Below are 15,952 nucleotides of genomic sequence, written 5' to 3'. Positions count from 1 at the left end.
TGAAAGAAAGCCTTTCCATTGACTTCAGTGCATTTTGGATTGAGCTCTCTTCGATAAGGAAATGGAACAATTAATAACAAAGCTTATAAGCAGTTTATAACACATTATAGCTAAGAAAGTTCCTCTACTTCCCTCTCTCAAGGTCCTTATTCTAGGTGTGCATAATTTCTTCAGTGCTTTCCAGTGACCTATTTATCTTCATTGTGAATAAGTCTGCTTTATCTTCTTGGTAAAATTCTTCAGAGTTTATCTTGTTCTGTACTCTTGCCTTGATTCTGAGACACATGCTTCTTGTGTTGCTGTCAGGGCGGGCAAAACTCCTGGGTAACATTTTAAATGGAGTAGAATTTCTTCTTGTATGTCTCATGAAGAAATGAGCAAGCGTGAATAGTAGGAATGTGTCTCTAAAACAGCTGAATATTTCATCAGTGTTTGGGGAGTAAACTGCTTATGAGGAGATGTTGGGAGTTAAGGCTTTACTTTTGGTGAGCTAGAACATTGTGTCTCACTGGACCCCAAAAGAAAATCTTCTGGCTTTTTATTCTTAAAAAACATAAAAGTCATTTTAACTAGAAAATTGTACTTTCCAGTATTTTGAAAGTATGTTTTCTGAAACCCCTGTGTTTGGTTGTTTTTTACTTTTACTTTAACAAAATCTAGTTGAAACTGGTATGTTCCCCAGCAGTTTTTTGGTTTTTGTTTTGTTTTGTTTTGTTTTGACAAATAATGCATTCAAACAGTGGAATTGTTCCACTGGAGTGCTTGAAATCAAGTGCAATCCTAGGTCATATCTTGACCTGTTACATCAAGAGGGCAGCTGCTTGTAGTATAGCTGGTTTTAAGTAGAAATAAAAGGGTGTTTGTGGTGGGAAGGCAATGGTTTTGGCTATGGACTCTTGTTTCAAATAGCTGGTTACACAAAAAAAAAGGGAAGTTTAAAAGCAGTCTCATTAAACAAGGTTTTTGTCCTTTCAAGCTCTAATAGTACAATAAACAAAGATTATTTGGATTCCTTCCTGGAAGCAGAAGGTAGAAAGAACATCTTATGTTAATGCAGCTTTCTTTAACCATGCAGACAACTTCTGTCTAGAATATTCCTGTCTCTCTTGGGAATTTGCACCATTGATTTAATTGGACCAGTTAATATCCCTAATCTAAATAAGGTGTAATTTATCATGGTTTGAAATGGTCTTACTTGGTGCAAATCCAGTCACCAGTGTAAGCAGTGAATCAGGCTAAGTCTCAACTGCATACAGGGATTTCTAATGCAGTACCTGCTTGGATAATGTCTAGGGGATTGTGCTTTGCTATTTCTCATTCCTATATTGTTTTGAAGCTTGTAACATTGATGCCAATGATCCATTTATACATAATCTGATTTGGATTAAAACCGTGCAGCAGACAGTAAAGGAGATACTGAATTGGGCTCTCCTTTTGCCTCTTAAGTTCAACAAATAGAATTACCTCTTTGCGTGCAATGCAGATTCTGCTTATTGTACCTCCGTCTGTGTAAATCCATGACCTACACCAGTGCTAACCCGACAGAGGGTTGTCAGCACTTTGAAAAGTGATGCTGAAATGGGACAGTGACCCAGATTTTAGAATTCTTAATTGCATTATATTCCATACATAGCTGAACAAAAATCCCATTGGGAGTCAGTTTAAACTAGCAGTTTTATTTTTAATTTGAAAATAGGTTTACATTTTGCTAGGGGTGATTGAAATGGTAAAATGAGGAGGAAGGTGAGAAAACGTTGCAGGCCAACCTGTCTTTTTCAGGGTCAAAATTAAAATTTTTGTCCTTCTTATTTATTTGTTTTAAATAAATCCAAGGGGAGCAAATGAGAGAGTCTTAATTTTGTTTTTATTTGTCACTAAATAAGAGAAGAGCTCCTTACTGGAGAAAATGAATAAATTAATGTTTCATGATGACACTAGTGAGCATGGTAGCTCATGAAGAAAGGACTGGGCGTACTTTCTAACAGTAGAGATGGAACTCCCATACCCGTTTCAAAAGCAAACCACAGCCCAAGTTAAAACTATTTTGCACTCCTTGCAAAACTAGACAGTGCCTCTGTGAACGGACTTTCGCAGGGGTGGGCAATGCAACCCTTTGCAAGCAGCTGTTGCTGCTGCCAGTGCAGGATCTGCCCTCGCTGCATATCTGCTAAAGTGAGAAAGGGAGAAGCACTTGTCCTGGTAAACTTTCCTCCCTCGGCATTATCGAGGTTTGATTCACGTGGGTGTGAAAGGAAGTAAGATCTATTCAGTTTTCGTGATTGCCTCCTTGCATCTCCCTTGAAAGCTTGAGAATAGGTGGAGCAGTGATTTTCACTTTCCACTGTGGTAGCCGGTGTTTAAAAACAGGGGAGTTGTTCTTCCTTGGCTCCTGGTTACTGCGCTGCCCAGGTTACAAGGAACAGTCTGCCCCTGTGTAAACTGAACCCAATTATTTCATACCCTTTCATTTTACTTCCTTTGCTCTTTTGTCTTGCATAGTAATAGCGCCCTTGGTTATTGTACCATGTTGGGCAATCTTTTTGGACACTTGGCAAGGGTCCAGCTGGAGCCTTTTGTGGTAGTGAGCCTTCCAAATTTTGCTTTTTTTTCCAGTGATATTTTTACTTCAGGTGAAAGCTGCTGTTCTTAGTGAGAGCCCTTACATGTTCTTGTGCTCTACGACAAGAGTACTTTAACTGCAGACATTGCTTACAGTGTGTAGAAAACCAGAAAACTTATTTCAACTCCCAACAGTTTGATAAAGTCTCAAATCAACGTCTTTTCATTCAGGAGAGGAGAGTCCTTGCCTTTCATTTTCTTCATAGGTTTTTATTGTAACTTTAACCCAGTATTAAAAAAAAGGTCAAAAACTTGTATTGTAGCATTTTTTGCTGCACTGAATAATTTCATAGCCTAGAATAAGGAATGTCTACTTTCTGATGTGCTCATGGTCTTTCTCTTTTGGCCCTTTGCCATCTGCCCTGTTGCTGGTTTGCTTCCTCCCTGGATCTCCATTCTCTGTCCAGCCCAGGGGCGTGTGCGGTTTGTGCAGGAGAGGAGGTATTTGGGATGGACTCCCGGGTGGGGCTGGAGAAGTTTCATGAAGATGAACATTGAGACTCTGATGCCAAATAGGAGGAGATAAACACCTAATCCCTTTACTGTGGTTACGGCTGTCCTTCTCAATTAAGTGTAAATGAGATTAAAAGTTCACTGAGGAAAGGATTTGCTGGTTTTTGGGGGGACCTGATAAATTTGTTTTTTTTTTTTCAATTGAGTTTGCACGTACAGCTTTGATGTGGCACTGAATTCAGGCAGCAGCAGATTGCACATTCCTTTCCTCATGCCTAAAGACACTTAATCTGTGAGGGGCTTCAGCTCAGCACCTCTCAGGTCGACCTCCATGTGGGTGCTATCAGGAGCTGATCTTTCAAAGCCTGGGGGAGTCAATGGCTGAGGTGATGGGCTGTGTGTGTCAGTGCCCTGAGCTGCATGCAGGGAGGGGGCAGCTGAGCTGTGGAGAGGCTATGTAGGAAGACGAGTGGGGCTAGGAGAAACCGGTGGGGAAGGCTGGCATGGTAAGATCAAGTTTTCAACAGGAGAAAGGGAAGCTTTCAGTACTGACTCTGCTTCCTATTGAAATCTGCAATAAAACTGCTAACTCTGCTCTCACTGTTATCAAAAAGGCCAATTTTTAATACATGGGAAATTCTGGGTTCGTAGAACTGCTCTTGAAAAACTGTTTGTTAAAAGCAAGAGCAAGCACAGAAAGATCCCAGACAAACAATTCACTCAAGTGGCTCTTACAGCATCAAGACTCATTTTAATTTAGTTGTAATGAAGGAAAATTTAAAGTAGTTGCCAATGCTTACCCAGCCAGAGAAAAGCAGATGACTCTTTTTGTTTTCCAAACTCTATTTAGATTTGAAGCTGGCCTGGGGAGGAGTGGGCAATACCGAAACAATGTGTCTTGTGGGTTTTACATACCTTTGTTGGCTGGCTTCGTTATTTGCTGAAGCTGCTGAACTTCACTCTTTTTTCCTTGTTTGATTGAGCTATTATTTATTTTCCCAGAGTGTTTCAGCTGGCTTCTGATGAACAGGTGAAGAGTTTCCCAGGAAGCTCTCTGTCTTACAGTCGTATTAACGTAATATTGATAGCTTCATACTTTCAATACTTTCATATTAAAAATAGTTTACACCTTGAATTCAGAAACTGAATGAGGACAGGACTTTGACCCCAGGACTGACTTACTAGACTAAGAATACATTTTGTCAAGATTTACAAATCTTGACATCAGTTGGATTATTTTTTGTATTACATTGGTTTAGGTCAAATAAATGATCCAAACATCTGCTTCAAAATGCAATTTTAATTCCAATTGATTTGAGATATTAATAAAGCAATTTAATATTTTATAATATACAAATGGATATATTATTTTCTTTTTTTTCCATCTATGAAAGCAAATGTATTCACAGCATGATATCGAATATATATTGATTTTTTTTTGTCTTTGTATTTCTTCTCACATGAGTGCCACGTCACACAACCCAGAAGGATAGCAGGGACTAGTGTCCACCTCACTGAGGGCAAAATGTTGCCTTTTACAGTAATCTGAAGGACTGTGGTGGGATACTGGATGTGAGGGTTGAGAGCCTTTCACATTGAAGCTGTCAGTTCTACACTGTCTCACAGTGCTACAAATGATCAGGTCTTGTATTAGTATTAGTCTAGGTTTATTTTCAGTAAAAGAGAAAGACATTTTCAGTGCTGGTACAATATTACGAATGGATCAAATAAAGAGAATGATCTCAGATTTTGAGTTGAACAAACATATTGCTCCTGAAGTGTCCATGAAGTTTCTTTTGAACCCCTCCTTACCCTCTATGCAGGTTTGCTTATTAGTTTTAAATAGGGTACTTTGTTTTCTTATATAGACTGGTTATGGGAGCTTAGAGCATTTAGCCTTTTAGGCTGCTAAGTTTAATTATGGTAATGTGTAAAATGTATCAGCAAAGCCTGTTTCTCTACGCCAACTAAATTTGTTAACTTCAGTTCCCAGTGGGCTGGTGTGTGTGGAATAAGGCAAATTGCAACAGCAGTGGCATTAACTGTCTTAGCCCAAAACCCATGAAGTGAATAAAAAATGGAGATCAGACTAGCTTTTAAGTTCCTGAGAGCTAACTGACCTCTGCCATTAAGACTGGGAGACATGAATGAGGAACCGTTCATTTGGGCTCTGTTCTTGTGCATGAACAACAGGCTGCAGTCTCCAAGGCTGGCAAGATGTCACCCTTCATGACATTAAAACAACATGAAATAAAACTGAGAAGCTTGAAGTAAATACGGAATCCACAAAGAAGGCTTTCCTATGCATGGTAAGAAAGATGTGGGCTGAACTACTGGGCTATGTGGCTGAAACAGAAGAAGTCAAAAGCTACTTCACATTTTGGAGAAGGAAGTTAAGGTATGGAGGAATGTGGTGATGAAAAGCAAGCAGGAAAAGAAGGTGGATTTGAGAGTCAGCTCAGGAGAGCAGGTGTGTAGAACAGGGTGTTTATTAATTTTTTTCAAGTCTTTGTGTTTCTAATGCGTTTTCTGTGTGTTTGTTTCTCATTTCAGATTGCCTGTTTGGTGCCAGTTGACCAGTTTCAGTTATACAAGAGGCTGAAGTTTGAACGAGGTGCGAACCTTTTGGTTTCTATTAATTACCTTCATTTTTAAAATGTCAGTGGAAGCAGCAGTATTACATACTGCAAACACAAAACCTGTTGGGTGAGTTAAGGAAGAGACGGAGAAGATGTCTTTGTTTTGAAGTAGTTTAAGAGCACTCACTAAGTCTGACTGTGCTCCACAGACAGACTTGAAATTTGAAATAATTGGAGCAGAATCAACAGAGTGGCCTCTTGCTGAAATACCACGCTGTTACTCAAGCTTGTGGGCAACACTCTCAGATTGCATGCCTGAGTCTCCGTTGTCCTTCTCGCAGCGTGCTCATCCTGGGTCCTTGAGGTGGTGGTTGTACTGGTAGAATTAGACAAGGTGCTAGAGGCTGGTGCAGGGTGCACACAGTCCTTTCATACATCCATATGGATCTTCAAAACTTCTGGGGGAGACAGACCCTGCAGTCTGATGGGATTTTTGCAAACATCCCTGCTAAAGAGCTTTTCTTATGTAGAAGACTCGTGTGTGTTCATCTAGTATATTTTATTTTTTCCTGAGGGATAATTGCACCCCTCATTACTGATTACAGCCTATTAGTAAAGAAGTTTGAAACTGAAGGTCTTACTGGGGCCAAGCTTTCCTGTGCCAGAGGTCAGCCTTCTGCTTCAGGAGATGGTTCCTTGCCAAGGCTGAAAAAGAAACTTGCTAGTCAGAAAGATGAGATCCCACGCTGGTTTTAAAGACTGACACCAACTTGAAAGGCTCAGCTGGAAGCTGCAGCGTTTTTCAAAGAACTCACTCTATGGTAGCTTGCAGGGTAGCGTATCTGGGACTGATCTGCCCTGACTCTGCCTGTTGTCAGACGTTCCTTAAAAGACTGTATTTGTGTTCTTGCTTTGCAAGCATTCTTAGAGGCAGATGGATTGAGAATGTGTATGCAAATACAAAGGTTCATAAAAGTTAGGCACAGTAATGCACTTGAAAAGATGGTCAGATAGAAGAATATATGTTTTTTAACAGAATCTCATCTGGCATGAGTCACAGAGAATGACCACAAAGTACAAAAACTGCGAAAAAAGTATACCCAAGGATGCCCCAGCGTTCATGGGCAGATGCAGATTGTAGCTATGATTTGCAGGCACACAGGCCAAAAAAGAAAAAAAAAAATCCCAAATCCTGCTTTTATTTTTTGTTTCTTTCTCCTATTTTACCTTCTCACTAACCCCTAATTCCTTCGGGGTGTTCCTTCAGTTCATAAGCCAAGCAGTAGCTTGTCTACAGTCCTAGACAGTGGAAACCAGAGCTTGTTAAATCACCATATTAAAGGGTTAAGAGAGACATTCTTGCAATACATTAATCTGTTTTATGTAAAACCTTTTCTTAACTAAAGACTGTAAAAACTAATGATTTCCTGCTATCTCCTCCTCTATAACTAGCCAAAGCTGAACTCCTGATCTTTTGTCCAACTCCCTGTTACATCTTTTTTTTTTTTGCTGCCTCCCACACACAGAAGCCTGAAACTTGTCTATTTTTTAAATCCTCCTTCCCTTTTCTTTCTTGCCTAAGTCTGACAAATCCTCCTCCACCTCCACTACCTCTCTTCATGATGTTTCTAAGATCTGTCCTTTCTCCTTTATGATGAGTAAAACTGACATCCAAGTGACAGGCTTAAACCCCAGCCTTTTTGCCTTGCCTATTTGCCCCAGCAATAAATCCTGATTTATTATCCTGATGCCTGGGTACAACGCTTCCTGCTAACTCAGGCTCTGACCTGGACACCAACACTAGTCTCAACCCCAGCTGAGATCTTTTGCCTGTACTGGGTTTAGCACTGCCCCCAAGGCTGACCTTCTTGGACCTCATCAGCTGGACCTGGCTTTTTAGTTTCTGCTGGCCTGAAGCTCTGTTCTTAGACCTGACCCTAGCCTGGCAATGCCTGCCTGCCCTGACCAATGTCAATGCTGGCCTGATGGTCTTTTTCTGAAACTAGGAATAAAACTCCCTCATGGCACCTGCTGGGGCTGAATTCTGACCCAGAATCTGCCCAGGGTATCCCGGCAGCTGAGATCTGATGTGTGCCATGTGTCTGTGCCAGCCATAGTGCAACCTAGCCCTTTTCAAACCTAGTGCTACGCGAATCCCAAGCTGCTACTGCCTAACTCTGCCCTCTCCCATGGGCTCTCACCAGCCACAAACACTGTGCGCCTCATGGTGCGTTCTTGCACCAGCCCTAAGCCAAACTCAGCCGTGGCTCCGTGACCTAAGAGCAAAAGCAGTTCATGGATGTTTATGTTGAACCATGGGCCTTTCCCTACAAACACGTGAGCTCCGGTCAGGATGCAGCCAGGAGGACAGGGCTGATACCAGCCAGAAGCTGAGCCAAGTACACCTTCTGAGGGCCATGAGTTCATTTGATCTACTTAATGACAGAGAACATTTTTAAGAACTGAAATACAGCATAATAGTAGCATTGCTCTCATCAGCCTTTCAGGCTTCAATTAAAAATAAAGACAACCTTTATAAGTGAATTATTTTGAGCTCTCTGTTCTTCTTAGTTTTCAGGTTTTTTTCTTCAGTCCAGGCATTGGGGAAGAGCTAACTTGGGCTTGCTAGGGTTTTTTGTTGCTGGGGAGAAGGAGTCAGCATGGTAAAGGGAATAAATAGCGAGCAATGAGTTTTCCAGACCTTGCTGTACCATCTTCTTTTCTGTGTTTGCAAATGCAATAGGCCAAATTCTGATTCTTAAAACAGGTACTAAGATGTCCTTCATGACTTTTGCTCTGATCAACAAAGCCGTTTATTGAAACCCTTCAGCTTCCTATATTTAGACCCTTCTTCTCTCAGCTTTATTCTGTTGAGATATGGGCTCCTTGCTTCAGCACCCCCTTTGCTTTACTAGAAATGCTAGAAATAAGTAACCATCTTCTTGGGTAAGTCAAAAGACTTGGTTTTACTCTGTAGTCTTTGTTTACCAGTCTCAAGTGATTGGTAAAGCCAATGCTTCTCACGTTTCTGGACATTTTCCATTGTGCAATGGAAATACATCCAGAAGGTATTTTCCCCATCCCTTATCTGTCTAGCTATTTTAATAAAATAGATTTCCTATCCATTTCCTTGTTTTTTTAAAAAATGGACAAGTAATATTGGGTGAAAAAGTAGTGAGAAGTAATTGGCATACAATTGTATATCTGTAGACACTTGCTTAGTTTAATAAGGAATGCACTGTAAATATTCTATCCTCTTGTGCTTTTTGTGTTCTTAGAATGCAAATGTTTTCAGGCTTAAAACCAAGCTTGCTTACATATCTATAACTTCTCTGCATCCAGTCAGGACCTAGCCACAGAGCTTCCGTGCAGCATGTTTTAATAGAAGAAACAGGAATTGCTGTATGTCTGTTTAGGATGGGGTTGATGTGATCATCAGAAGTAACGAAACAGAGGAATAGGATGTGGTTAGGACGTATGCATTATATTTCTGTTTCTGTGAAAATTGCCCAATAGGCCGAGCGGTAGATGATGAGAACCTCCGTTTTATGCCTGACTGAAAAGTAGTCCGTTTTAAAAGGAGGTGTTCCTACTATTCTGCGAAAGGCACAGGCTCGTCCTTTCAGTGAATACCTCTCCTGAAACAGAAATCCTTCTTTCTTCAGGGTGCTGCATTTCCCCCGTCTGTCTCCCACATCTCACCTGCTTGCTTGTGCGTTCTGTGAAAACTGGCCAGATCCCTGCCTGGTATTGGCACTGTTTGGGAAGACTTTCCTCCTGAGAGTGGAGCGAGTGTGGCTGAACTGGCTGTGAGGAAGCAGGGGAAAGGCTCAGGAGAGAAATGGCCCTAACCACAAGATGGAGTAGCTTGTCAGAGCAATATGATAGCCTCTTTCCTTTTTTTGGCCGCTTCTTTTTAGTTTTTTTCTGGTTTCACTTGCACTCTATGATAAACCAAACAGTATGAGACAGCTCGGATTGCAAAACACCATGTGTAGGTTCTTTGTAAAAGGAAGGAAGTGGGAGAGGAGGGAATTTCATCTCATGCATTACATCTTGCTGCAACAAATTTGTAAAAAGCAGTAAGATTTACAACCCAACTCCCCTCCTCCCAATGATGTCAAAACCAGACATCCTGTCTTTCATCCAAAAACAGGATAGGAGAAGGTAGGTTTCCAAAGCTGAGTATGTTAAACAGCTATCTGCAGGAACTGCACTTTATCTCATTGTACCTGCTGTTATCAACAGAAAGCATATAGAACCTGCTGTGTGAAGACTTAAATGCAATAGCCAGTACTAGGCCATGGTCTTACCCAGTTCAGAGTTTCTTTTAAGAGACACCAGGGGAAGCTACAGAAATAATGATTTCTCAGTCAGGGCACTACTTTTTAAAAGTATGTAAATATGTAAAATGGCTTGTACTGCCTATCCATGTCTCTCTCTTCTCTCCACAAGCGAAGCTGCAAACAATTTTGTTCTGGCTTTCATGCAGTAGAAAGAAAAATGTTTGTTTTGGGGGGCAGAGGAAGCATGTGTAAGAGAATAAGAGGAAAAAAGGCAGCTAGATTAATGAAGTGGCTGGAGGTAAGTAGTACAGGTGTTTTTCTGGCACTGCCTAAATTATAGATGACAACCTTTGCTATGGCTGTAGAAATTCTCCACATCTGTCAGAGCACTCTGACACAAACGTAAAAATTACCTGTAGTCAAAGCATTGTGTACCTGTGTGTCCTGCAGCCAGCAGAGAGGATGATCATCCTTACATGGTTCCTCACTGTAAGTGTCCTGGACAAACGGGAGGGAGGGATGGCTTTAAACAAACTGGACATTTTCAAGGTGAACAGAGAGGTTTGGCATACTGGAAAAGAACTGAGTTTCTAATGCACGTTAGGTTATGAAGTTTGTGGGGTGCCCTTCTGCCCAGGTGTTCGTGCATGTGTATGTAAATGCTTGAGAGCTTGGGGGAAAGTTTTACTTCTTTGAACACATTTCTAGTTGTACAGTTTCTAGTTTCTGGGTATCTGGACACTGAACTGATATCACTGTTTTTCATGCTGACTGGAGCATCTGCTAGATATCCATCCACTAGCCCCCTTCACCAGCTACCAGCAACCTCCTGCAGAGGAGCAGTGCAGGTAGGGGTGTGCACATAAGAGGAAGTGCCTTGAACTGCTTCAGCAAAATTTGCCAGACAACATATGTCAGGGGCTCTTGTGCAGCCTTTGTTTCAAGGAGGATGATATTTTATCTGCTGGAGGTACAGTGTTCTGGCAGAACATTGTAATGACTTTTGACATCTCACAGTCAGGGATTTCCACTTGTTCCTGAGACATCCCCTCCATCCATTTGTTTTCAGTGGTGGTACCAGAGAGCTCCCAGGGAAGGAGGAGATGTAGGTAGTTCCTGCAGACATGACAGCCCTTTTCTAGGGAGGCTCTGCAGGATGGGAGTGTTTGGCTGCACCTCATGGACTTGAGCCAGTATAAAGCACACACACAGTGGGCACCCCTAACAGTGAACGTGTTTTAGCTGGGTTTCTGTTGCAAGCCCAAATTCCTTGAATAAATGTTGGGGAGCGAGAGGAAGAATCAGCATTTATCATTCAGTGCCACGTGGTGATGTCTATAACTCAGTGTCTCCACCCTGAATCTTGCCTTGAATATTGTTGTAATCTGATACCTGACAAATAATGATCATATAGCAAAGTGAATATTAATTGGAGTTTGTAGATAGAGGGGAGGAAATAAGGCACGGAAAGTGCCTTGACGTTAATTTAATGACAGTCCCTCTGCTATTTACATGAAAGATACTGCATGGCTGGCACACGGGAAAGACATGGAATGGCCTAATGTCACAAGACACATGCTTCTCAGCAAGCAGCGGTTATGTTTGTCTTTTGAACCTCCCTATAAAGGCAAAGAATACGTCCCATGTCGTGTATTGCCATTTTTGCGATGCTTCCAGTGCAGCTGCCTTTGCAGAGCGCAATTGCAGACCTGCCTGAAGAGGAGGAGTAGGCTCGCATGCCCGTGGGCGTGGGCGCAGAGGGCTTCAAATTCCTCACCCACGTGCAGAACTGGGTCTTGTGTACCTAGACACATGTCGCTGGAATGAGAAGGGATCTGTAAAAACGGTTTTATTTCTCTCTCTCTCTGTTATGTTTCAGAAGTCCACTTGGACCCCCAAAGAACATGGTGCCCTGCAGCTGACTGCCAAACAGTGTGCCACGTTGCACTGAGCGAGTCGGGAGCACCAGTGCCGGTGGAGTGCCCAGCTTGCCGCCTGACATTCTGCTCTTCTTGCAAGGATGCGTGGCACCCGCAGCGCCTGTGCCAGGAAAGCCAAATTACTCCAGTACCAACCGAGCAGGGGTAAGAGGGGAACCCACGGAGGCCACATGGTCTTTTGGTTCTTTTCAGCACAAGGTGCTACCTCTGTGCCTCACAAATATTAATATTATTTGGGTACTTATTAACCTTGGAATGCCGCTGACACTTTCAAAAGGTGAAGCCCTCCAGGGCTTTGAATCTGCCTAAAGGCTTTGTTCGCATGTTAGAATTGTGACTTGTGCCCATGCAAAAAATCCCATACAGTAATATTCCAAGATCCAAACTTTGCTTATACTGTGATTAAGAAATCACCCCTGCTTAATATTTGTAGAATCTCTGCATAGAGGAATATTAACTCTTACGCAGAGTGGGTGTAAAATGTTCCATTTGGTGAGAGAAATCTGATTTATGCTCACTTTGCATAGGTGTAAACAACCTACAGATAAGGTTAAATAAGGTATTAATTTACAGAAAGAAAACACTTTTGTGTTTAAATTACATAATGATTGTGGCCATCCATCTTTGTTTTCAGAATCAGATTACATTGTCGTGTGTGTTCAAAGTTTTCTGTCCTTTTTTGCATGAAATGAAAGACTTACTTAAAATCTAAACATTCTGCTTGCTCGAGACTTCATTGAGTAGGAGTTGCCAAAGAGCTCTCACCATAATTTTTCTTCTCGGGTTTGATCTTTGGCTTTGGTGGAGTTTAAGGCTATTTTGTTCAGGCAGGGACAGTGCTATGAGTTGCATAATCTAGTCCTGTTAAATGAATGGTGCAAGCTGTCTTACAAAGTGCTAATTTTTAATGCTGTAGGTGATACATTTGTGGGTGTAGTGTGTGTTGGTTTTATGTTGCATAAAAGACCAGGGAATGGAGTTTCACTTTTATGTGATATTAATAATCTTACATCTAGTAGTGAGTATATTTCAGTGTATTGTAATGAATATAAAAAGCTTCACACATTAAGTGCATTAAGACAACGTTAGATGCTCTGGAAAATAAGCACAGTACACATTAGGCAGTGGAGGTGAATATCAACAGTAATTACATTCACATTTTGCTTTAATGTTTTCTTACTCTTCTAGATCACTTATTGGAACAGAGGCACCAATTAAGCAGTGCCCAGTTTGTCGGATCTATATTGAGCGAAACGAGGGCTGTGCTCAGATGATGTGCAAGAACTGCAAGCACACGTTTTGCTGGTACTGTCTACAGAACCTGGATGTAAGTGCTGCAGAAAAAAACCACCTAGATAAAGGGTAACGGGGTTGGAGTTAGTCTGAGGCCCTGTACAAGCTCTTCATCAACTCATTGATATCCTAGTGAACGTCTTGTCTCAGTTTAGCTTCTAACTTATTTCTTCTTGTTCATCCAATGCTTATATTTATATCAACATCCCTTTTTCCATAAGGGGTCATAGCCATGTTTGTGAGTCTCATGGTAGTTCTTTGAGGTAAATGGGACAGACAGGTTGCTTTCTGGAGGTCCATTCCAGCACTTCCTTTCTCTGATTCCCTCTTGCAGTGCAGTAGCTAAAAACAGTTTGGTTGAGAGCCAGGAAGTAAGTGTCTTCCACCTGCTCCAGCTGCAAGGGTCAGCCTGTCCAAAAAATGGCATGGTACTGGGTGAAGGGGGTTGTTTCACAGGCAGGTGCATTAGGAGCTCATATGGACTAGGTCTCTTTACTAGTCCATCTCTGGTTCCGTGTTTGCTGAAGAGAATGATTGATTAGTAGGTTTGAGGGTAAAAATGTTGGATTATGAACATGGATTATGAAGTGCAGGTTGCTAGTTATTTCTCAAGTGATACCAACTAGTCTCAACCCATGTGGACTTCAAGTTTCCTAGCAGGATTAAGAGTACAGGAAGTAAAGTGCTTGTGTACAGGACAGCTTCCTTTTTGGCACAGTCATCAGTAACAACTGTGGGAGTGTGAAAAGAACTTCAGCAGCACTTGAAATAAAATATTAGGTGCTGCATGGCTTTGCTTTTCTTCTTTTTTGTACTCCACAGCCAGCAAGCTCTGAAACTTCCTCATTCTTTATCCTTCCTTTTCTCGGCATGCTAAACAGGTTTTGCTTAGCACTATGTCCCAATCCTGTGTGTGTGAACGTGCTTTTTCAACATGAGTCTTACGGCTCTCCTCAGAGTACTTACAGTACACAAGGATTGCTTAACACTGCGCTGAACTGGAAGACGCTCAGATTCTCACAGATTCTGCAGACGTGCCCTTACCAAGTTTTTGTCAGTTCAAAGGAGAAAGAAAAAAGAAACTGTAGTTGTGTGGTTCAAATGCAGTTTTTTTCTAAATGTGCAGGGTTACAGGAGCTCCAGGTGCAGATGTAGGTAATACCTGCAGAGCCGAAGAGTAAAGCTTAAAAATGAAAGAGGAAGCAGCGTCAGGTTACATACAGCACAGCTGGCCAGGGGAGGGTCGTGCAGGGCGTTAGTCACCTTCTGAAGATAAAATGGATAATTTAATAAGTATTACTGGGAAAACAGAAAAGAAACAGGGATTTCCTACTTTTTTTTCCTGTTAAGCCTAGAAAGAAAATGATTCTGAAGTGCAGGGGCAGCAGGAGAACAGAAGGTTAGAAGTACCTCAGGAAGATGATCCCTCGGATTGCTAACTTTCAGAAATATCTGTTGTTCACAGGCCCCTTTATCATCACAAAATCACAGGCTAGGTACTCGTGCAATAGGTGCAATGCACATGCTTATGCTTTTCAAAAGTGGGGGACGAAAGACACTATACAATAGCCCAGGCCCCAAACACATCACACTTTTTGAATCTGCAACAAGTTTCTCTAGATCATTGTTTGGAGGACAGGTGAACTTGTCTTGCCAGCAGCTGGTAATTTTAAAGCAGTGTCAGAAAAGTTGTGTTTCCAGTCCACTCTTGAACCTCTCCTGGCAGTACTGTAACCTGCTCTTACAGCTTCTCCTTTTGTTTTCCAGAATGATATCTTCTTAAGACACTATGACAGAGGCCCTTGTAGAAACAAGCTGGGCCACTCGCGGGCTTCGGTGATGTGGAACAGAACGCAGGTGCGTTCCTGGTTAGCTGAGCAGAGCTCTCACGTATGCATGAAGCAAAGAGATTTTACCCTTCAGTGAAGGACCAAGATGATTATTTCCATGTTTTCACCTATTTTTGTGACCTATGCTATGCTTATGCATGCACATGTGTATTTTATTTTCCACATTAGCTAAATACATATTTTCCCCCACCATGTGTTTCAGGTTGTGGGGATCCTCGTTGGACTAGGTATCATAGCATTGGTGACCTCTCCCTTGCTGCTCGTGGCATCTCCATGCATCATCTGCTGCATTTGCAAATCTTGCCGAAGCAAAAAGAAAAAACACAGCCCGCCAGCAACCTAAAACTCTGTGTCTGTTTGAGCCTCCATCAGTACAATATATGTATGTGAGAAGCACAATGGTTGTATTTTGGTGCCATACCTACCAAATAATACTCCCTTTTTGCCAATTCTTGGGATAAGTGCCTATTCTTTACAGGCTACTCTATCACTAACAAGTCCCAGTGTGGGAAAAGTCTAGGTAATTGTACAGTACATATGCTTTTGTTTTATAAAAGGAAAACAGGTCACCATTCAGTAGTTCATACCCTTAAATATGAGCCGCCTTTTGAGACTACTAGAACTTTACCATATTCTGTCAGCTGCACATGACTTGATCCTGCAGTATTACTCTGCCTTTGCAGATCCAGTCGTTACTGTCATGCTTTCTGGTGGCTCTTGGTGACACTCAGATTTCTCAGAAAGTTTTGGGTATTTTACAAATGAAGGAGAGGGAAAAGCCTGATGAAGTTCTTCTGCCTGCTGGCTTGTGTCCTGTTAAAGGTAACAAACTGTTAAGAAAGTATATTTGACAGTTTCCTGCCAACTGGCTGCCATGGCATTTCTTTCAGCATTGAAATAAATTTGATTTGTACTAGTGATCTCAATTACAG

General features: G+C 41.7%; 1 protein-coding gene across 6 annotated transcripts in view; it reads left to right on the top strand.

Moving 5' to 3' along the window:
* The window catches only part of RNF144B (ring finger protein 144B), an 88,552-nt gene extending 73,083 nt beyond the window's left edge, over positions 1-15,469 (top strand). For all 6 annotated transcript variants that reach the window (XM_068395768.1, XM_068395770.1, XM_068395771.1 and 3 more), the window contains 5 exons: positions 5,626-5,686; positions 11,817-12,021; positions 13,066-13,204; positions 14,938-15,027; positions 15,223-15,469. In XM_068395768.1, coding sequence (XP_068251869.1) covers positions 5,626-5,686; positions 11,817-12,021; positions 13,066-13,204; positions 14,938-15,027; positions 15,223-15,363 — 636 coding nt within the window. In that variant the 3' untranslated portion in view covers positions 15,364-15,469. The remainder of the gene's footprint in view (positions 1-5,625; positions 5,687-11,816; positions 12,022-13,065; positions 13,205-14,937; positions 15,028-15,222) is intronic.
* The last annotated feature ends 483 nt before the right edge of the window (positions 15,470-15,952 follow it).

The sequence above is a fragment of the Nyctibius grandis genome, chromosome 3 (assembly GCF_013368605.1).
Source record: "Nyctibius grandis isolate bNycGra1 chromosome 3, bNycGra1.pri, whole genome shotgun sequence".
NCBI lineage: Eukaryota > Metazoa > Chordata > Aves > Nyctibiiformes > Nyctibiidae > Nyctibius > Nyctibius grandis.
This window is presented reverse-complemented; position numbering and strand designations above follow the sequence as displayed.